The sequence below is a fragment of the Triturus cristatus genome, chromosome 7 (genome assembly GCF_964204655.1).
Source record: "Triturus cristatus chromosome 7, aTriCri1.1, whole genome shotgun sequence".
Taxonomy (NCBI): Eukaryota; Metazoa; Chordata; class Amphibia; order Caudata; family Salamandridae; genus Triturus; species Triturus cristatus.
Window position 1 is genome coordinate 1,268,633,914 of NC_140590.1, and position 23,978 is coordinate 1,268,657,891.

The 23,978-nt window shown below is 44.2% G+C and overlaps 1 protein-coding gene and 1 pseudogene across 1 annotated transcript in view; one reads left to right on the forward strand and one right to left on the reverse strand.

Annotated features, from left to right (window-relative positions):
• HIRIP3 (HIRA interacting protein 3) overlaps positions 1–23,978 on the forward strand; it is a 200,035-nt gene that overhangs the window by 84,329 nt on the left and 91,728 nt on the right. The window contains exon 4 of the mRNA XM_085618783.1: positions 8,742–10,429. Within this exon, the coding sequence (XP_085474909.1) occupies positions 8,742–10,429 (1,688 nt within the window). The remainder of the gene's footprint in view (positions 1–8,741; positions 10,430–23,978) is intronic.
• On the reverse strand, positions 21,934–22,488 carry LOC146811795 (autophagy protein 5 pseudogene; annotated as a pseudogene).

The window sequence follows — 23,978 nt, forward strand, 5'->3', positions numbered from 1 at the left end:
GGCCAGGAGACGTCGGGGCGCGTCTGGAGCAACCAGGATAGCTCACTGAAAGTTAAAGTACCCTTCTCAGGGTCCCACAGGTTGACGGACCAGGGATCGCGAAGGGATCGCGAGAGGCATCACAAAATACCAGCCCACGGAACACTCGTGGAGTGTAGGCCAGTAATCTTAGGTGGAATCACTGCTCGGGGTCTGGACTACAAGTAGCCCAAAGCACAGCTTCAGGGATCGCCAAAAAGCATATGCTGCTGCAAATGTGCACGGTGTCCAGGGGTTCAGGTTGCACGGTCCCCACGAGGGCTGCGGGTCTCAGGTTTGCTGAGAGCACTGGTCGGCCTCGGGGAAGCTTAGAAACCCACCTCTTGTGTTGCAAAATCTTCGGAGTCCTTCAGGAGCTGCGTAGATGCAAACCGGTCAGATGCTTCTTTGGTGCCTGCCTTGCAGGGGAGTAACTCTTTTACTCCATGGGAGATTCTTCGGTCATCCAACGTAGTGTAGATAGTTGAAGTACTTGGTTTCTGTAGCAGAGTTTCATCCAGGTAAAGCTAAAGTCCTGTAGCCAGGGGTTCCTACTTTATACCCAAGGAAGGGGTGGGACAAACTCTGGGGACCCACCTATGGGAGGGTCAGGACAGAGGGGTGGCTACACCCATGTCCTTTGTCCAGTTTCGCACCAGAGCAGGGGCTGAGAGCCCTTGCAACCGGTTTGAGCTGGACTATGCACAGGGACACCAAATGTGCCCCCTGTGCAGACATCAAAGCACTCTCGGAGTGCACCCACCTAGCCCCAATACACTAAAGCCTGTCTGGGAGGTGGTCACACCTCCCTGTGACAGGAAACCTACTGTCCAGCCGTCCCCTGCCGGAGTTTCGTCCAGCAGCAGGAGGGCAGACTCGTGTCTGTCGCTGGCAGCATCCATTTTGTGATGCCAGGGTTGTAAAGCTGGTACCGGGTGTACCGGTGCTGTCCTATTTCTCCCTCTAGTACGGTGGAATAATACCTGTGTGGAGGTATGATTCCAAGGTGTTTGACACCAAACACAACATGTTTATGCAGCCGATTTAAAGTTAGCATTTACCGCGAGGTTATAATGCACTTAAGTATATATGGTTGGCTGCATCACAAACAACACCGAAATATGGGTTCCGAAAGCTGCAGAGGGGCTCTCCTCATGCATGGGCACCCTCTCACATAAAACCCAGCACCCTGCCTTCAGGATTGAAAAGGCCTACCATTGGGGTGACTGATAGGTTTATATGTACAGTGATTGGTATAGATATAGTGAACCTATTAAGTAAGGGGTGCATGTAGAAGACCTGTTGTGTCATTTTGAATGGTCTCCCATGGGTGGCATACTGCATGCCGCAGCCCCTGAGAGGCCTCTGGGGTACCTATGCCCTGGGAATATAGTATACCATATACTGGGGACTTATAAGGGTACCCCATAATCCAATCTGGAGTGTACCTAAAGTACATGAACAACCAATTTAGGGAGAAAGCTGGTAGACTGGGTTCCTGATTAGCAGGATCCTAGTCAAACGAAGTCGAAAACCAGCAAAACACCAGGCAAAAAGTGGGGGTAACCATGCAGTCAGATTCCACCTTCCTACAATAGTGAGCAAATTGGAAGTTTTTTGCTAGTAATGATACAAATTATAAGTAGATAAAGAAAGTTAATTCAGAAGTCGTTAAAACAAGCATGGCTCGAGGTCTCACCTTGTTGACCTATTGGTTATGCTAATAGATTTTGTCGATGCTGCTGTGTGATTCCGCTGGTGCTGGCAGGCGTCATCGGAATGGCGCTGGCATCATTTAAAACATTTTGTTTTTTAATGCATCTATTAAAGATGAAGGAGTCCATTTTGCTCAGTAAATATATATATATGTGTGTGTGTTTTTTGTATGACAATGCTTTTTGGAATGCGGAGCAGTCTGGTCTCAAATGGCTGTTGCCAGCCCCTCCGAAACAATGAGAATGCATTAGTCTCCTTTATTTTGGGGAGTAGGGTAGCAACGAAGGAAAGGGTGAAAGCAAAGAGGAGGGGGCCTGTATTTGTAGGGGGCACCACACACGAGAGAAAGCAACAAAATGCATGCATTTTCATGAGCTGCTTAATAAAAAGTGTAGTTCTAAAATATGAACAACGGAAGGATACACGCCAGCTAGTCAAAAGGATGTTAAAGATGTTATGCTCCATGGGAGGATCAAACCCAAGAGAAAGGCAAGCCTTTGAGTAATAAACAAGCAAATGAGTGACCAAGCCAACCAATGGTGAGCAGTGGGTGAGATGTAAGCCCATTAAGTTTTTTTTGGTATGGTCCACAAGAGGCTTTTGCCAACATGCATTATGATGTTTATATTGTAAACAAGACTTAAAAAGGATAAATGCACATAGGGAAAGAGCAGTCCTGTTTGTCAACAGACTTACTTATGGGCCAGTTAAGTTAAAATAAATTTCTAGAAGTATTCTGTTCTGTTGGAGGTCTTCTTCAATACAATTAGGTGAGTGAAACATTGAAGATGTTCTACTGTAAATGCCATCCTAACAAATGCCATCTTTGAAATGAATTTGGCATTTTTAAAGCGCTACTGTCACTCCCAAGGGAGCATCCTGGCGCTAGGCGGTTCAGAACAATCCGAAGTTCTAGCAGTAGGTGAAAACAAGTTCAGACTCCGTGTCAGTGAAATAGACTTTCCAGCAGATTTATCGAATTAATAAATGACATGTGGAGTCATAAGCAGTAAAAACCATGCCTTCAGTCGTTCCTGAAGAGGAGTTCGAAATCAATGTATCTCAACTTCATTGGAAGCTGTTTCCAGGCCTTAGTCCCTAAAAAAGGTTTAAGAAGATTCACTGATGAGGATCTCAGGTACTGAGAGTTCGTATAATAAGTGAATTTGGCAGTGCTATGTAGGCTCTAAAAGTAAGCAGAATGATTTTAAAGAGCACTCTCTTGTGGATATGTAGCCAATGTAGAGATTTTAGGGCTGCCGAGGCTGATGAACGACGTGGCAGTTTTAGCACTAGCCTAGCGGCTGCGTATTATACTACTTCCAGTTTTTGAAGGTTTGATTATTGGTCCCTGTATATATACACTATTACAGTAGTCTAGCATGGATGTAATCTGTGCAAATGCCACTGTTTTTCTTTCTGAAAAGGGAAGGTAGCTAAATATTTTTATTTTATTATATTATGTTAAAGCACATTTTTGCCACTGCCACAGCTTGAGGGCGGAATGATTGAGAAGAGTCAAATTTCACGCCCTGGTTTTTTACTACCTCCATGGTGTTAGGCGGGGGGGGGGGATGCCGATGCAGTAGGCTGCCATATCATAGAATCACACGTGTTGTCCTTGCCTAAAAGCATGATCTCTGTTTTGTCGGTGTTACACTTAAGGTGGGTAGTTGGCATTCACCGAATGACCTCCGTTAAACATCTTTCGAAATTCATTTTGGACCCAATGGATATTTTATCCAGGGCAAGGTTAAGCCGTGTATAGTCAGCTTATGGCGTGGTTTCGATTCCAAAAGAGATCAATTAAATTAGGGAGGGTCATATATATTTGTTAAACAATGCAGGGCTAAGCAATGAGCCCTGCGAGACACCCGAGGTAAGTGTATTTTCAGGGGATAGATATGATACGAATACTTCTGTTTACCTACGGTAATTAAGGAAAGGTTCCAGTCATGCTAGGGCCAGATGTGAGATGCCACACTTTTTAATCAGCTGTAGTAACAAGTTGTGGGCGATGGAATCAAATGAGGCTGATAGATCTAATAAGATCAGCACAGCATTCTTCCCAGCATCCAAAGTTAGCTTTAGAGTGTCTGCAACCTCAAGCAAGGCTGACTCCGTAGAGTGCTTAGGACGGAAGCCAGACTGTCGAGGATTCAGGATATTGGCTTCTTCCAAGAATCATTATTTGGCAATTTACCAAATTTTCCATAATTTTCCCGAGGGCAGTAAGTAGTGAAATGGGACGAAGGTTGGAACGATTTGATGGATCTACCAATTTTTGTTTCTGAAGGAGTTTGATGGCAGCAAGTTTCCAATCTGTCGGGACCTTTGTGGTGGACAGTGAAGAGTTTAAAATCTCATTGATCACTGGATTTACAATATCTTTCATTGTATGAATGATGTATTATGGACAAGGATCAAAGGAGGATCCTGATTTACAGGATAAGATAGCTTTTGGGGACTCGGCTAGGCTAAAACTCTGCAATGCTTGGAGGGAGGGTCCTATCGAACAGGGTTTTTCTTGTAAAGGGGTAAAACTAAATTCACGTAGAATATTGAGATTTTTTTCTTCAAAATATGAGGACATTTGATTACATAGTCTGTGAGGGTGGGATCTCTTTAACCGTGGCTTTCGTTGTAGGAATGCTTTAGCGATCGAAAAAACAAAGTTTTGATCAGTTTGGGCTTTATTTTACAGTTTTACGAAGTACTCAATTTTTGCTAGCTTAATCTGTCCGTGATAGATCTTCAAGGCTATTTTGAACTGAATGATCTTGTTTACCCTCTATGCTCTCCTCCACTTCCGCTCTAACTGTTTGCAGCGGAGGTGATAATCTACTAGAGCCTGGGTTTACCAGGGGGTTGAGGATTATGTTTCCTCTTTACAGGACTTTCTGGTGCTAATTTATCGCTGATCTGGGTAATCCAGTTCTTAAAAGCTAGAGCATCCTCCGTTACCTTTCCTAACAAGGTAGGTGTCACAGCTGATGCACTGCTAAACAGCTTGTAGTCGGTTGACAGTTTGACCCATTTATGAGCTTTAATCAGTACAGAGTCCAAGGGAGTATGGAGCTACTTGAATGTCTGCAGATATATACTAAAAAGGATCAACATATGGTCAGACCGGGTCTGTCGATTAGGGGGTTCAACTGTCAGATTTAGAAAACGAGAAGATTCCATCTAGGGAGGGGCCACCAGAGTGCCTGGGTAGGGCCACCAACTGATGGAGCTGAAATATGTTTAACGTATCCATGAAATTGACAGCATATGGATAATTTTTACATTCTAAATGGAGATTAAAATCTCCTAGGATAGCCAAATTGGCATACTGAAGGACCAGAGGGCCAAGTGTTTCCCCTAAAGATGCTAAAAAGCTGGTGCTTCCCTGTCAGTGGTAGGAGGGCTTATCTAAGTTGAAAACAAAATCCAAGACTTCCTGTTCCTTTCAAATGGTCTAGGTCAAATGTCTGGCATTGGAGGACGTCCCGAAAAATAATTGCCAGCCCACTGCCACGAGAGGTCATCCTATCCTCTCTAAGAATGGTGTATCCTGAAGGTAAAACATGAGCAATGTCTGGGTTACACCATTCCTTAAGCCATGATTCAGTGATAAAACTAAAATTCAAACCACGATCAAGGAGTAGGTCATGTATTTCTTGAGTGTGTTTGCATAGAGAGCGGGCAATAATAAGACCACCACATAGCGACGTTTTTTTTCCTACATTATTTGTAAGAGAAGATATAGAGTCGGAGCTGATTACAAAAGGCTCTTTGCATTTAAGACCTACCAGGGGCCGTTCATATTACTGGAAGATAGCCTCGACTCACAGTGCCTAACAGTATCATTTATTGATTTCAAACAACATTTAGTACCTGGCTGTGGATGGGCAGCATGGCTGGTGCTGATCGCGTTCCGGATGTGGACTGGCGTGCTTGCCTTTGGCATGCCAGCGGTGCACATCTGCGGTATATGTCCCATTAAATACCTTGGTACAAGAACCACTAGAGCGCCAAAACCAAAAAGATGGCTACTCGCATTTGCTAACTGGCAATTACATTGACAAAAACATTCCCTTTTTCAAATTCCCCCTGTGTTTAAAAGCAATTCAAAGATAAAACAGTTCTATTTCAACGCTTTACAACTTCTAACTGACCGCTACACGTCTGCGGTGTATGTTCCATTAAATACCCTGGGGCAAGAACCACTAGAGCCCTAAAACCAAAAGGATGGCCGCTCTAAGAGGAATGCCGGAAGTGGGTTTTAAAGAATGAAAAAGTGCAAGTCCGGTAAGGAGAAGTAGTCCGTAATTGATTGAATTAAAAAGCACCTTGCGTTTGCTAACCGGCAATTACATTGACGAAAACATTCCCTTTTTCAAGTTACCCCTTTTTCAAAAAACAATTAAAAAGATAAAACTGTTGTATTTCACCGCTTTACAACTTCTAACTGAACGCTTTAAGACATAAATAAATTGTTTGCTTGTTTAACTATTGTTCCCCTCTTTCCTGCAGATGATAGTGCTAAGATACCTTCAGGCATTTGCTGCTCTCTACAAAATAAACAAATCAATAGTAAATAAATCCTGGTTGACTTCCATTAACCAGGGAACCAACTCTGTGCTTATTAGTGTTCTTGGAACCCCAAAATACTAATCCAATTTTCCCGTAAGAGTTTCTCTGAACGCAAATGTGACTAGACGTACATTACTTGTCACTTGTTGCTTTAAAATGCATTTACTACAATTGATTAATGTATCCTTGAGTTTGAACATTATTCTGATATCCCCATAAAAAGTTCTTTTTTGTTACATTTTTAAAGCTTGCGCCAGTTCTAAGATGAGTTTTATTTTGCACAGTTGAATACGCATTCATGTTAGTTGAGGTATTGAATTGCTCTATTGAAGCATCTGTATAAGATTGGCACAGGTTGAATTTCAGTTCATGCTTTATAAGGGTTTTTTAATTTGCAGCACCTGAATTCATTGTGTAGAACACTCTAGTTGGTAGTAAGAGTATTCGTTTTTTTCTCTCTTCTGATTTCCTTTTGGAATTAAGGTACACTCTCCTTCTTTGGTATTTGCTCATGTAACTTTTTTCCATCTCATTCAAAAAATATATATAGCCTCCTATCTTTTTTTTTTTTTTTTTGAAACCGTTTATTACAATCTCAAATAGTTACAAGTATGGGCCTACAACCGTCTGGCCGGCCGCTAGAGTGGCAGTAGCATATGACATACATACAGAAAAATCTCTTGGCGGTGCAAAAAGGGTAAATCAGGAGATATCAGTAGTGCAGGCCACATAACTCCAAACCAACAATACGGTTTCCTTTTGTCAAAACACAACAACACAAAAACAACCACACCCGCAAGGCAACCCGCAATCCCAAGTGACAGCACGCGCTCCTTAAGTGGGGGACCCCCACCAATCGCCAAACTCTGAAGAGGGGAATGAGAACAGATCAGGGACTGGGGGACCACGTGCCCATGGCTGGGGGAGGGGGTCGGCTAGGGGGACGGAGCTGGCGAAGCAGCCGGCAGCAGCGGCGGCTCGCAAATACCCCCGCGATAGGCGTTCCAGGGGCCCCAGATTTTCACCCACGCCCCAGGCTTACCCCTCGCAACATACACCACCTTTTCACGAAACATACACCAATCCATGTGTTCTTTCCAGGCCGACACCGCCGGAGGCCTCTGGGATCCCCACAATTGAGCAATGTCACGCTTAGCGATCATGTATCCCAGAGTCACCCACCGCGTCTGCGGAACCGAGTAGTCAGTTGGCTCCCACACATTCAGCAAGCATCTCCTCGCTTCAGGCAACAGCACGACACGCGTAACCACTCGCAGGACCTCATGCACACCACGCCAGAATCGCTCCACCTTTGGGCATTCCCACAGAATATGCAAGAAAGTTGCCAAAGCACCACAGCCACGCTTACACAGTCCATCCTTAGCCTCCTATCTTAATGGTATTTACCCATCCCTGCATTCTTTAACTATGTTGGTGGATTAAACATAGTTTTTATTTTAAGTCGGGTCAAAATCTGTCCATTTTGTAAACAATACAGCAAATACAATAAAGCATCTCTAATTCTGTGATATTTTTGCTTGTTTCTACTGCTTCTCCGGTCTCAAATTGCATCTTTAAACGATTCCTCATAAACTTGTTTGTTTTTCAAAAATTTGGAAAAGAATTGCTCGGTGGAGTGGTTTTGTTTCTAGAACTGTAAAACAATGCTTACGAAGTAGTGGGGTTTGAATTTTTCCAGGGGCCATATTAAAGAATCAATCCCCTTAGTCTTACACAGGTGTTGGGTTTGCGCTTTCTTAAAAGCCTCACATTTCACTTCACATCTCATTCACTTCCTATCTGCATGCTTCTTGCATACTTTCGCCCCCCTCTCTTTTTGTGTTCACTGCTTCCATCCCTAGTCAGCCCTCTTTGTTTTCTATTTGTGGCTCAACTTCACCCTCTTGTCCGTTTCTTCCTTTGCTCGGGTTTTCATCTTTTTCTTTGTACTTTACTCCTCTTTTGTCTACCTTGCTTGCTTTCCACTCATTCCCCTTCTATATTTTAGTGTCTGTTCCCCATACCCATGTCTTTGTCCTCTCTTTTTCCATTTGTTTCCTATCCCTTACAACTCTAGTCTTTAGCCTGCAGTCTTTCCTCTAGTTCTCTGCCATTCTTCTCCCCACTCTTCTCAGTCACTACTGACTTGTCTCTTTTTTTACTCAATTCTCTTAATCTCCTCCCATTTCCATATATCGTTCACCGCCCTTTCTACTTCTCACTGTGTACCCATTTTTCCATCTTACTTGCTGTTTTACTTTTCATTCTTGTGCTCCCTTCTCAATTTCCCTCTTTGTTGTAATTCCTCTTCTGCTTTCCACCTTCTTAAACTTGAATGAAGGTTTTGCTCCGCAGCACACAATTGTTTCACTTTTTTGAAGTGCAGTATGTTTCTGCTTTCTTTGACCTCTTTGCATCTTGTTTAACAGACGAACACTCTGATACGGATAATGCGAAGTCTACATCCAAGGAGACCACAGTGAATCTGCCTGCTGCAAACAAGTCTGACAAAGAAATATCAGCTGAGGGATTGGTCAAGAGTTCTAGCCCTAGGAAAGAAGCAAAAATTCTGAATGGTACAGTATCCAAGGAAAGGGGTGCTCCAAATAAAGGATCATTGAAAGGAAAAGCGAAAGAAGAGTCAAAAGTGAAGGAAATTCCAAAAAAAGGAAGTCCATTAAATGCGAGATATTCTGAGAGTAGCTCTGAAGGTGAGGAGTCGGAAGAGCCAAGAAAACTCAAAAGGCCCCTGAAAAACAAATTAACCAAAAGTAGCTCTGACGAGGAGAAAGAGGAAATAACTATTGCAGATTCCAGAACAGAGAAGAAGCCAAAACCAAGTCCATCCCAGGGTGATCCCGCTGGAGGGCCAAATAAGTCAAGAAAACTAAAAGAAAGGTCCCTAAATGCAACATTGGCTGAGAGAAGTGAGGAGGAGCAAGAGCCAAAAAAAGAAACCAGTCAAAGAGGAAAGCCTCCAAAAGCAAATAAGGCTAATTCTTCTAATGACAGCAGTGAGGAAGAACAGGAGGAGAAGTCAGAAGGAAGGAAGAATAAGACAAGTAGCAAAGAAGTGGCAAAGCAGAGAAATAAAACTAGCCAAAGAAAAACACACCCAGAAGCAAGCAAGGGCTCAAATGAAAGTGAGGGCAGTGAAGAGGAGGTAGCCATCAAAAATAAAGGAATGCGAATAGGAAGATCACCCAAAAAAGTATCTTTAAGCAGTAGTGAGGAAGAGGAAGAAGAGCCAAAAAAGCATAGTGGTCTGAGGAAAAAGGCACTGAAAGTCAAAAGGACCAAGAAACGTGATAGCAGAGAGCAGCAAATGTCACAAATGGATGGCAGTTCAAAAAAGAGAACATCTAAAGTGCAAAAGGTTATAAGCGGAGGTGAGAGCAGCGAAGAAGAGATGTCTGAGAATAATTCAACTCCAAGAGGAATTTTGCACAAACCAAGAATGACTAGAAGCAGCGAGGAGGAAGATGAGAACATGGAAAAACATGAAATGACAAGTAAAAAGCACTCCAAAGCAACTGCAAGTGATAGCAGTGAAGAAATGGAGGAAGAACCAAAAGCAAAGAAGGTGCGAAAGGCCAGTAGTGATGAGGAGATGCCAACAGCAAAGCAAAATATACTGACTGAGAATAACATGAGCACCAAGAGCAGAGTCTCTGACTCTGGAGGAGATGCGCATGAAGCTTCAACTGAAGAGAGTGCTAGTTCAGAAAGTGCTGATGAAGAGGACCTGACTGGCAGGAAAATGAAAGGTGAAGCCCCTGCGAGAACTCACACAAAATCTAGCATGGATGACAGCTCAGAGGAGGAGACCAAGGAAGACGAGGCTCCAGTACTCAACAAGGGAAAAATTGGGACTGTAAAGAAGAAAAAGGGCACATCCAAAGTAACTGCAGAAGCAGACAAAGTGACTGGGTCAAATTCTGGCAATGAATCAGGCAGCAGCAATGGCAACAGTATGGCCAAAGACAGTAGCCAACCCAAGAAAGACCATCATGATGGAGACTCAGACACATCTAGCAGCAGTGATGATGACCCAGTGGATGATAGGAAGAAGCAGAGTGCCAATACAAAAGAAGAGAAAGGAAAGAAACAAAGAAAGGTATGTAAATGCTGTGCTATTCATAAAGGAAAGGTAGAACGATGCATCTCTCAATTTGCAGAGAATTTCTTGACAGCAAGCAGAGGGAATGTTCAGAAACATGGCCTACCTTTTCTCAATGTCCTAACGCTGGTGTGTATGACTGAGCTGAGTTTTTTGATACTCTTGTTTCCTTGACTCTCTGTTAGCGCTTCTGGTCAGGGGTCAAGGTTTAGGAGGTAGTGATGGAGCTCTGATACAATATAACACAGATGTGTATAGTCAAGATTGATCATCCTTACAGCGCTGTGCCAGAGCTCTTGCCAACTCCATTGGTGCCGTTCTGAGGACCTAATTAAACCATCCAATCCATAGAGGGGCTGTGGAATTTTATAAAATATTTTTATGGGACAGGATGCATCCTCAATCTACTTGTCTTGTACCAAAATCCACGTGTTCCTTTTGGTGCCATGCAGTGAGGTGAAAAATTATGGTAGCATTCTCTTTATATAATAAAAGCCTCTCGGATTATGGCAGGGTTCATATTATATCAAGGTTTGGATTCTAACAAGGCTCTGATTCTTGCTACCTTTCTGCAAATTCACTTAGTCTATTTGCAAGAAAATATTGGGAATTTACTCTTGACTAGGACATTAGTAAAACTTTTAATCTGGGTGGGAAGAACGGTATGTAGGATAAATAAATTTGCCATCAGTCATGTGCATATATATTTGCTCATGTAAAAATGGAATTCGTTCTTTTTTTTTATGGGAATACAGTTTCAAGACCTACTTCTGTAAACTTGTGAATTTCTGAAAGCCATAAATCTACACCAATGCAAGGACATATAGCTGTATTTTTCGACTTTAAGAAATGGACATCTTATTTATTTTCATGTTGCCCATAATGTTGACAATATTGGTTTTACACTAAATCACCATAATCTTTTTTTTTTATTTTTTTTATATGTTGACATGCCTCATTCATGTTTTTCTACTCGATGCCTCAAAGAAATTGCATGTAAAACTACACAACAGTTTACCAAAATGTTGTTTTTAGAGTTGCTGTTTTCTGTATATTTTATTTTGAAATTAAAAATCGCCAATTTTTCTGTCAGACTCCTCTATGTATTTGCATATAATCTGAGCATTATAAATAACCTTGAATTGGTACATTTTGTAAATGTGTACATGTTTTTTTTTTTTTTTTTAGTAATGCAAGCGGAACTCTTAGCACTTCCTTAGAACACTCATCCTAATAGTAATTATTTTGTATTAATGAACCACATACATAAGCCCAAATAGCTTATACTTTTGTTTTGTAAACAGATTTTGTTTAATTTTCATTTCTGCGTGCCATGCTGCTGAACAATCACTGTATAATTGCTACAAATGACATCAGTATATATACACCAATGTATAGTTTTACGTAGTAGTGATCACTTTGTTAGTCTCAGAGGCTGTTAACGTTCAACTATCCCATCCCAATAGTTTTAAATTCCACCCCCTCCACCCTTCCCTGATTCCCAGTGGTGTCTTGTGTGTTTCGCTGGATGAGTAGAGAGAGGCAGGGACCTGGGGTCCAAGTGCCGGGGAGCATGGCCCTGAAGGACTCATGGGTCGTCTTCCGGGTCACCCAGCGCCCGTTGCCTGTCCAGGCCTATATCTATTGGTCCAGTTGGGGTGGTGGCTCCATGTCTCATTTCTACTCAAGCCTCTGTTACTATGGGGAAGGGACTCTTACCGTGTACGGGTGCTATTTTCTTTATTCACTACCTTTTTTCTTGCCTCTACCAAGTTCTCCCAAGCTTGGACGGAGTCCAATATTCCCCTACCCCGTCTAGCCTCCTGTAGGAGCATTCCCCTCCCCCGCCTCCCACACTCTGCCCAGAGAAGGTCTGTCCTCCTCCTGCTTATTTGTACGCCAGCAGGTACCTTCCACTTAATGGTTACGCGCCGCTTGGCTAGTATTAGGCCAGATCTATATAACAGTTTCTGTTTTTTGGTTGTAGGACGAGGATAAAGTCCCAGGATATAAGTCACTGCTGTTCTGTCGATGTGTCGGTCAGTGAAATCTTTTATGGAATGTAGTACTCCTACCCAATAACCAGTTAGGGTGGGTGTGACGGGGGACCAAGGAGAGACGGAACACGGGGTCGGGGTAGTTTAGGTTTTATTGCTATAAGTTTGCGTTTTGTTCTGATAGTCAGTCTTTCTCGGGCAAACCGGGCGGGATCCGTGATGATACGTCGGTCAAGGTCTTGGGGCCGTCTTCTCCCACGGAGGGGTCCGGTCTCTCGTCTCCCCAAGGTCCGCGCTCTCCGGTCCCCAGAAGGAAAGAGAAGGGGCTTATTAGGCTTTGTATATGTGGACTTGTACCTAACACCAGGACCAGGGGAGTGAGGGATCACCTTGTGATAACCACAAACAATAGATTCCAGTGATCGCAACCGTAACCGTGAGGGATGGGGTTTTAAACACAAATAAGGCCTAGGGAGAAACGCTGCGGTCGCCGACTACTGTGGACGGTCCCGCCTCCCCATCCAGCCCGCTACCCGGTCCCGTACCTGTCCTAGCCACGCTCCTCCCCCGGGAACGTGGCAGGGCGCTTCGCCGGATCCGTATCCTGTGGTCCTCTCCACCTCCGCCTTCCTGCTGTACTCCGGTTGGTTCGGCTGCTCCTCGCTCTCCTTCTCGCCGTGCTCCTTGCTCTCTGCGACTCCAACCCTCCTCCAGGGTTCGCCTTCCCCAGACTTCCGGGTTCCACCCACGTTTGTAGGACCTCGCGTCGTGACGTCACTGCAGGGCTGGACTTGTGATTCTGGATACTCCCAGTTAAAGGGCCCAGCACCCATCCGGAAAAGCTGATCTTCAGCTGCCGAATCCCACTCATCCTGCGGACAGGGAAGAAGGTTAGAGACCCGTGTAAGCGGGGTCCACCAATCAGTGTCTTCAGTAACCCCCGGGGTAGCGCTCGGAGCTCCGTCACAGTGGGGCAATCCCATACCATGTGTAGCATCTCCACTGCCTCTTGGTAGCATCTGGGACAAGACTGAGCTGTGTTAGCGAAGTAAGTGTTGAGTGTGCTTGGGGTGAAGTGTATAGTTGTGGATTAGTTTAAATCGCATGTTGCAGGATACTTTCGGGCCCGCTATTAGGATTTTGACCCAATCCTCATTGGAAATTGCAGTGCCCATATTGTCTTCCCATCTCTCTTTGAGGTGTGCCAGGCAGCTGCTAATGATCATGTACCACCCTTCTTTGTCTTCTCTTGAAGGACCTGGAAGGGTACTCCCATTCTCACCCATAACAGTGTTCCCCTTGCAGAGGCTGAATATGTTGGGTACGTAGTGTGATCCCTCCACCTTTTACTTGCAATAAGGCTTCATGAACCCCTTTCTGTTTCAGTTGGGCCTGGACTTCATATTTTTTGTCATATTAATAGAACCCTATATGTTCCAGGTTATGATTTTTCTAGGCATAGGGTGCATTAGCCATTCGTGGAAGTAGTCCCATTGGTGCACTCCCCATTCCAACCCCCCAGGATTGCTGTCCTCTTGCCTCCCTCTCAACACTTTCTGAAATGTAAAGTAGCGTCAGCCACTATTAACAAAACGAGAAAGTATCTTCTCACCCCCATGCAGACATTGTGAAATGGTCTTAGTGGCAGGCAGTAGTACCCACCTACACAAGGTGTGGTATTTGCCAAGCAAAGTCGAGCATTTACCTGACAGTGGCAACAGTTGTAGTTCAATCGTCCGATTCTATGTAGTTCTCAGTAGGACTGCAAACAATGCACTGGGTGCTAGTGTGGTGTTCTCCCCTCCCCCTTGCATAAGTGTTCATTGTTTGGCAGGTCTTCTGTTTGGCAGGATTCAGCCTAAATCATCTGCCAGTCAAGAGGTAATGTGTGGCAAGCAAGCACTTATGGTTGACTCTAAAGTTGAATCAGTCTCCGGACTGGAGTCAATATCCACCTGTGTGGGCCTCCTAAGCGGTGGTGTTTTATCAGAGATCGCATTCTGGCGATCGTGGTAGGTCTTGGCCTCGGATGGGAAGCCAGCTGATGTGGGCGTGAGATAGCCTGGGGCCACCTTGTTGCATCTCCGCATGGGGTCACCCCAATCCAGTCCCATAGCTTCCACTGGTCGGTGAAGAATTTTGTTTCCTGGTCTGTAGACACCCGAAGTTTCGCAGAGTATAGTATATTTGAAGCTCATTGTGCTGAGTTGTTTCTTGGCCTCCACAAATGACACTCTGTCTTTTTATTGCAAGTGAAAAGTCTGGGAATGTCACTTTACTGTTATCAGTGTATAGCTCCTCAAGCTGCCATACCCGATGAAGTGTATGGTCAGGATCTCTGTAGTGCAAGAGCTTTGCCACTATTGGTCGAGGGGGCTCCCCTGGAGCCGGCAGGCGTGCCAGAACTATGGGCGCATTCCAGGGCGAAGAATAGTGGGAGGCCCTGGAGGACCACCATGCTTTTTATCCAGTGCTCTGTTATAGGAAGGCCACCATGTCACTGCCCTCTGCTCTTTCTGGCAGTCCCGCAATTCGTATACTGTTTTTTTGGGCCCTGCCTTCTGTATCTTCCGCCTTGCGCTCCAGTGCTGTAAGTCCGTCCATTGTGCTGACCATCTGCGTTTTCAATTCCCCAGTCTCAGGCACCAGCTCTCCCAGTGACTATTTGTTCCTTGCAATTCAGTCTGTGAGCTTACATTGGTCACCGCTGAGAAGGCTGATAACTGCCACAGCGGTGTCAATCTTGAGCTCCAGGTCTTCCCTGGTATCTTTGATGGCTTGCCGAATAAAGTAAAATTTGACAGCGGGGGCGCACTCTCCCTGTGCCTTAGCGCCCTCCTCTGCCCCGTTGTCCTCTCCATCTGCTTCCGGCTAGGCCCGAGCGCCACCTCCCTCCAGTGCGAGATGCGGCGGCCCGTGGCACACAACGGTAATAGTCTGAAGTAGCCCGCAGTCTGTCCAAGAAAACAGGTTTGGGGCCATGGCAGCCGCAGGTTTTTCGTGACCGTATTAGCCGTTAGGTGGTGTCCTGGAGCATGAGGGTTATTGTGTTATGTACCAGATGGTCATTGTTCTCCCCCGTCCCCAGTAGGGGGATTGTCTGGATCACCCCCGCGACTACATAGAGCCCCTCTTCAGTGCGGTATGGGCAGCTGGCAGCCTCCAGTCCTCCTCATGTAGTCTCGACTCAGAGCGCGTGTCTATTCACCCACGTAGTGTTTGCTTTCACTCTGTGAGACTAGTGTGGTGTCCACCCCCCTAAGGCCACAAGGTGGTTCTCTGCCATCTATCGTGGGCCGCAACAACCGCTTACTCACTCTCTGGCCACAGATCTGTGTAGCCTCTCTGCAGGGGACAGGAGCTATGCTCCATTCTGGGCTCCCCAGCAACCCTTTCCGCAGTGACACTGCCTGCCCTGTAGTCAGTACCTTCAGCAGGTGGCTGCTGTCTCGCTAGCTGGCCGCAGGTCTGCAGGCCCCTCCTGTGGCCAGTTGGGGCTCGCAGTAGCAAGCACCGCCACCTACACCATCTGCCATGCTTCCAGCCGTCCATTCAATGGATGTCGTGTCACAGGTTTCCGGGCCTCTCTGCAAAGTTGCACTAGTCTTCAGTGGTGCCGCAACACCGTCCACTCTGCAGCAGGCGAACCCCGGGAGCAGCGGTTCTCCATGGGCGGGCTTGAGATGCGCCTGTTACTGCAGGTGATGTTTCTAGGCTCAGCGCCAACCACCGTCAGAAGTTAGGCGGGGAGCAGGCTCTCTCTCTTTCTACCAAAGCAAGGGCCGTTATTTTGGATCAGGCCTGGGCGGAGATCGCAAAGTTTTGTTACGCTGAACTCCACGAAGTGACAAACTTTGCGGAGTGCAGTGGGAACTGCCATTCGCCCTGATCTTCCCGCCACACGAGTAGAAATTCTACTGGAGTGGCAGCTCGTGCTCACCAACTGACCATTAGGGTGCGCGAGCGGGGATAAAACTTCGCTGCACTACGCGGAGCAGAGTTTACCACCCAGGCTTCATCACCATGCTGTTCTCCTCGCTGCGGGTTTGATCATCTCCGGCCGATTTATCCAGGGGACCCCACCGCTGCAGGTGTAACGCACCAGTGCCACCTACCTCTCAGTAGGCCTGGGTGCAGGGAGCGTGGTAGTGCAAATAATTGGGCCCCGATGCGGCCCGATGGCTGGGGCATTCCAGAGCATCAAGGGGGCACTGAGAGATAGGAATTGGTTCAGGCAGTAGACCGCTAGATACAAGTACATGCTTTTTTAACTGCAGCAAGTTTATTATAAGCAATTGGAGCTGGAATTACTTGGCTGCTGACATTAGAATTGCCTTCCAAAGGATCCTCGTTAAAGGGTTTTAAGTGTAGTCATTCCAATTAAAGGGCCTTAAAAGTGTCCTGTGTTGTTATTTTTTGTCTACTTTCCTGAGTAGCTAGTTTCTGGTCTAACTTTCTTTATTGGTTTTTTATACATATCAAATAGCGACAGTTTGTCTGCATCAGACACGCATATCATACAACAAAATAGGTAGATTGGCTAACAGCTTTCGCTATGAGAAGGCATCGCCAAATGAAACCGTACAGTTTTACATTCCAATACTGTTGATCAGATCTCCCAAAAGAATATCCATTTTACTCAGTAACCCCCTCCCAAACAAAAACCTTTAAACGGATGTACGAGTGTGATGTTGTCAGTGGTATGCGAAATGGGATGAGATGAGGGAGACATGAGAAAGGCTCAAGTGTGGGGCATGGAACGCTTGGGAGGATTGGTGCACGACAGCAATACTAGAATTGAAAAAGGTGAAACGCCCTTGTGCATGTAGGGTATGCACATAATGGGAGGCCTCTTGAATGAGGGTCCACTGAGGAACTCCAAATATATTTAAAGTTTTTGTAGTTGTCTAAGAGAATGCCAGCCATGCTTTGCATAGTAACAACCTACCAGAGTCGGGCGTGCCACTGACACAAAGATGGTGTCTCTTTCCTCTTCCATGCGGTCGCCAGAGCAAGCTTAACAGCTCCTAGGCACAGCCACAATATCACTCAATCACCAGATGTTTGATGCTTAATAGAGTCATCATGCAATCAAAGTAGGGTGAATCCAGGATTTGATACCCCAGGATGTCTTTATTTTGGGCCAATATTTCAGTCCAGAATGGGCGAATGATTGAGTAATCCCACCATATGTGGCAAAAATGCCCCAGCAACCTGCACCCCCTCCAGCTGAGATCAGATGTGGCCGGAAAGCTTTTTTTTTTCCAGCTTGGTAGGGTAGCGATACCAGTCAAAAAGTATTTTGTAGTGCCACTCTTGCATACCTATTGAAAGGTTACATTTGGGAATGTCTCTACAGAGTTTGTGCACTTCACATCTGGAATTGTCTCCCCGAAAGTTAGTTCCCAAAATGCAATGTGACTGGGCTGCAGGGGGATAATTCTGGTAAGCAAAAAGGAATAAATAAAGGAGATACACTCTCTCATTCTATCTTCTTGACTACCAAATTGTTCAATGGGGGAAAGAGCTGTAGTGGCTGCTACCCTAATCTGGGTGGGGTATCCAATGTTTCAGCTGTCTGTAAAGATAGGGTTCATAGTCTGCAAAGTTAAAATCTTGCTGCCAATTTTCAAAGGTGAGGATGTCCCAGCCGTGAAAGAGGTGAGAAATGGTAAGGCATCCTTCCATTAGTGAAATAGGCCTGGCTGAATTGTGGGTATTAATGCTAGGTATTGATGGTGGAGGGAAAAGTGGTCCGCTCAGCAGATCCATTTACCTCGTCCCAAACTTTGAGTCGTTTTAGATGGGGTACTCGGGTAAGCAGCACTTTGGGGGGCGGGGGGGGGGGATATCTAACTTCATCCACCACAGTACATCCCAAATATATCTACCCACCACAGCTCTATCCATGTGTAAGCAATGTTTCAGATTCACCCAGCGACCACTTGGAAATCGCCCTCAGCTGTGCCTCTTTGTAATATAGGTGAAAATCAGGTAGAGCATGGCCACCCTAATCTTTCTGTAGTCTCAACATTTTGTGTGGCAGGCGGGCTCTGCCGTTTTGCCTGATGAAGCGGGTTATTAGGAAGCGAGGGATGGGCAGAATATTGTGCTCTATCTTGATGGGTAGCCCCTGAAATAGGTATAGCAGTTTAGGTAAGGCAGTCATTTTGATTGCATGGATACATCAGAGTCATAAGATATTCAAGGGAGTCCATCTCTTGAAGTCTGTTTTTATTTGCTGGAAGAGTGGAGGGTACTTTGCTCAGTAAAGGTCTGATATTCTAGGGTAGATTTTATTGCCCAAGTAAGTGATATCTTGTTTAGCCCATTGGAAAGGGGCAGAATGCACTAAGGCTTCCATGCCATGAGTAGGAAGGGTTACGCAGAAATGATTTGTGCAGATTGATGCAGAATCCTGTCACCTCTCATAGTGTAAGTTCAGTTTGTAAAGCCGCCAATGAAGTCTGAGGGGAAGAGAGCAACACATCATCAGCGGATAGAGAAATTTTGTGTTCTGTTGAACTGAAATGACCTTTAATGGAGGGAATCATGCGGATTTTGGCTGCCAGGAGTTCTATACTAAGGGCAAATGAGAGTGGGCAGAGGGGACACCCGTCTCACCCCTCTCCCCAATCGAAAGAGATCAGAGCCCACTCCATTGACCAATACTCTGGATTGTAGCATGGCGTAGATGGCTTGTATCATGCCTATAAATTGGTCACCAAACCGTCGGAAAGTATGGAAGAGGAAGGAAAAGTCCACCCGATCAAAGGCTTTCTCGGCATCAAGTGCCAATAAAACTGCCGGTATGTTTTTATTTTATTTTTTTAGCTTTTTCGGCCAGGTGGATCACCCTCTGCAATTATCATGTGTTCATCTGCCTTGATAAAGCCAGTTTGGTCTGGATGAATCGGGTCGAGCATAATATGATCTAGTCCGGTAGCCAGGATCATCGAATATATTTTGCCATCTAGGTTGAGCAATGTGATGGGTCTGTATGAGCCACAGGAGTGTGGGTCCTTGCCTGGTTTCGGGATAACCAATACTGATGCTTCACTGATGGAGGTGGTAACCGCGCCAGTCTCAGCCTTTTAATTGAACAAAGCTGTCAGGTGAGGTACCAGGTCAGAGATACATTTTATAGAATTGGGCTGTGAACCCATCCGGCCCAGGCAATTTATGTAATTTCGGAGCATTGATCACAGCCTGGACCTCATCTTCGTGTTCATTTCCTCCCAGAACCTCGTTTTGGGTTTCTATCACCTGGGGGAGTCCCACTCCATTTTGGTAGTCCACTTGGGCTCTTTCGTTTACTTGGTCAGCAGTATAGAGTAGTTCATAGAATTTGCCGAAGGTTTCAGCCTTCTTATCTTCTGAAACGGACGATGTACCAGACTGCCGATCAAGTCAAGAATAACTTTATTCGGTATCAAGACCACAAAAGATTGACAAGCCATTAATATAAATTAGAATTATTAAAAGAAATTTGTTAATTTTAAAAACAGTAAAGCAAATTCACATATAAAAGGTACATAATTGGCCATAAAATGTCCTATTAGTTCAAAATTAGACCATAAAAGCCTATCACCTTTCCCACCCTGCCAATCAATGCTCCTTACGTATCCTTTCTCGCATTTGGCTCTAAGTTGTTGTTCCAAATGTGACCCCACTTTGCTGCCATGTTTGTAGGTCGTGTGTTTAAGATGTAAGAATGAACTCTGCTCTATTGGTATGTGTATCTGGGCTGTGACTTCATTGTGGGGCCAGATTCTAGTTGTCTTTATGGGCTTGTTCAGCTCCTTGAAGTTCTGCCTCCAGTGCAAGTCTGTCTTGTGATCTCTGTTTGTTCAGTGTAGATAAAAGTTCTGTACATTTCCATCTTACTGCTGCTTTAAGCGTATCCCAATTGTTTGAGAAATAACTGTTTTGCGGGTCGTTTAATTGGAAGTATTCTTTAATGGTTTTGCAAAGTTCGTTGCAAAAGAGGCAGTCTCTAGTAAGGACCCATGGAAAACCCAGTGGCGATATTTTGGTGTCGGTGTGTACCTGTTTTGAGTCAGCACTACAGGAGCGTGGTCAGAGAGGGTGATGGGATGAAACGAGGCCCCTACTAGTGTATGAGTTAGGGATTGACTAACAAAAAGATAATATAATCTGTGATGTGAGTGTGAGAAGAACGTGTTATTTTGGGTCATTGGGTGGCAGGTTTCCTAAGTGTCTATTAAGCCTGTTGAGTGGGTGGCCTGTTTCAAGGCCTTAGGGAAATTCCCTGTGATGGATCTTTGGGGTGAGTACTATCTTTCCCTGAGTCCCAGGTTAGATTGAAATTGCCCATCAGGAATATATCCCCCTCTGCAGATTAAGGATAGAAGTGCGTGTATAAATGGATCTTGATTAGTGTTAGGAGCATAAACCTGAGCGAAAGTAAACATCCGGCCAGCAAGTCATCCTTTTACTATTACAATTCTCTCCCATGCTTATCAGTTTTGCATCCATCAGGCTGCAATTTTAAGGATCAGTGGAAGAAGAGGGCCACACCGCTGTGCTTGGTAGAAGCGGAGAATTTGTACATTACGGGTAGGTTGTCCGGTTTTAGGTTTAAACCTATAATAACTGATAAAAAACCACAGAAAGAGAAATAGCCCTCACCAGTAAAGACATATAAACGCTGAAAAAACACCTGCACAACCACAAACTAAATGCCATTCAAAGAAAGAAAAGGGAGAGTGACAGAGTAATTTTTTTCTGTCTGAAGGGGCCGATACAATGTAACTTTGTTATACAAGCTAGCAGCAAGAAAGACTGGGCTATCATTATTCTGCTTGATTTTTGTTGCTTAGGGATGCCACTAAAATATTGTTTCTTCTTCTTCCTTTTGCGTTTTTCAGTTTTGTGGTCTTTGGTCTAAAGATACAGGGTTTAGAAGCATGTTTTAGGTCTTGTTCATTTATTTTATAAACTGTAGAGAATCGGGAAATATCAAAATCATATTTGATATTTTGGCTGCGTTTTATTCTTTCACTGATAGGTAAAATGGCTGGGAATCTTTCCCAATACGTGTCATCACATTTACCCACAGAGAATGGGTAAAAACTCTTGATACATCAGCCCCCAGTTTCTAGTGACTTATTATTGATAGTAGGTGAATTGCCAACACCCCAGGCGTTAAGCATTCAATGCAAGGTATAGTGACAAATATATGTGAAAAGAGTGCTATTACCAAGCATCTCGGATAGTGGTGAAACATGACACCAGACTTTTGGAAAACATGGAACGCAGCGTCACTTGAAATGCTCTGCAAAAAAGGTTCTTTCCAAGTTCAACAAAGATTGGAGTGATATTGTTTGTATTTGCAGTAATTCAGCTATGTATATGAAAATGTTGTGTGATGACCTGTCAAAATCGATACCTGAGCTGAAGTTCTTCCCTGTAAGAGATCCTTGCCACTTGTTAAATCATACGCTGCCAGCATCTTTACAATCTTCAGAGTTAATTAAATTGCTATTTACTTTTTAGTCCAATCTGGTGCACTGTTTTTATATCCACAGGAACTAAAATGGCCCAAAACTGGTCAAATTTATCATTTTGCAAACCCATCCACAGTTGTTTGTGGTGATTTTTCTGCATCTCATTGATGACTTGACTTCTGTGCTTAAAGGTGTCTGCTTCCTTAATCGAAGACATGAAATAGACCTCAATGGCTTCCTTGGAAGTACAGTAGAGAAGGTCTTTTTCAGGAAAATTCTTAAAGTGTACTGTGATGTTCCAAGGAAGAGCTGTATTTGAGACGTACAGATCAAACAGCAAGCCTATAGGAAAATGCCATTTTATTGGCGTTCCGTCATATTCAAAACAAATTTCACCAATATCTTCTAGTCTCATTACTTTCTGGAAATGCTTCTTAACTTTATCAGTACACAACAAGCAGCTAACTCTTGGTAAAAGTAAATAGTTGGGCTCAGCTTCCCATTCTGATACCTCGTCCTGGTATTATGTGAGGCGGGTCGGTATTCGTCCAAACCAAACATCTCAAAGCACATCTTTATCATCTGTCATTATTCCAAGTAGTGATGCCGCACATATAGAGCAATTTATTTAACCCCCTGTATGGGCCGTCCGTGAATTCAGCTTAATGTCCCAACACTTAGGTTTCTTTAAATGAATACACAGACGGACTGTGCTTCAGGGCCAGTGGTGAAGCACTCTATGACGATGGGTAGAGGGCGTCGAAAATTATTAGTTAGAAATCTATGCTTTCTTCCTACACATTTCCCTAATATTTATTATGCACAAAGTAAATCAGTAGTTGGCTTGGCGCTCTTATACGTGGTTGAGGTGGAAGATTGGTGATCTCCCATGCTACAGGCACAAGTAGCCAATGACTTAAAAGAAGAATGGCAGCATCTATTTAGCTTGTAAACTAGGATTTCCTAATTCTAATTGGGCATGAGTGTCTCACACTTTAGAATAGAAAGGTCTCCTGCACTATTTTAGAAAGAGGGACAAACACACATCTTTTTTCATCGACTGCTTGTTTCTATTCAGGGACATAAGGCTTAATTCTCTAACTTGCACAGCATTTTTATTTTGGAAAGTTTATACCGGGGGAAGAGTCTCTCGTACTTTCTGAGGAGCTGGATTTGATGAATAACCAGGGCTCCAAATAGACAACAAAGCCCCAAGAGAGGATTCTCTGTGTGGTATGAGTTAAACATTTCGGGTTGTGTTTTATTACAGTGATTGATCCTCCACCACTCTTTTTGTTCACCATTATTTGTGCTTTTTGTGTTTTTTGTTATCCCGTAACTGCTTCATTACTGTTCTTCTTTTATATATTTTCCATCACTGGCCATCTGTATATCGTCGTTGTGTATTCAACCCTTTCCTATTTATTTGGATCTACTATTATGTAACTAATGTAGCTATTTTGCCACTTCTATTGTAAAGCGCTCTGATACCTCCGGGTCTAGTTAGCGCTATATAAAACTCTACAAATCAATAAATAAATAAAATGCAAATATTTCTCATTTCGTGCTTTGTGTGGCATCAAAAAAAGCGTCATCCCAATTTTGTCACTTAGATTATGGTTCTCAGTCCAAGGGGCGATGAATGCTATATTATCCATGTGGCGACCATTTACAGAATTTTTGCTCAGTGATGATGGCAAAGGCAAGAAATGTGAGGATCTTTACTCGCATATTGATAGTGATGTGAAAATAAGTACACTCTACTGCATTCTTAGATTTTTACAGAAAAATATAACTGCTGTAGTGGACATAATAAAAAAACTAGAGTCTGAAAACACCCTTGTCTGCCAAGTGTTCAGCATAACTTGTGTAAATATGAAACATCTCCTTGAGAGTAGGCTGGGCAACACCTTTAGTGACGCTGGCACTGTAACATGTTCCATGATAGAGTGCTTGCCACTTGGTAAGCAAAACAAAGTTAAAGAGCAAGTCAGGAACCTTTGTTTTACAGTGTATGAAAAATGGATTTTTTTTTAAGTCCTTATTGTGCAATAAAACAGGATTATTTGAGATAGTAGG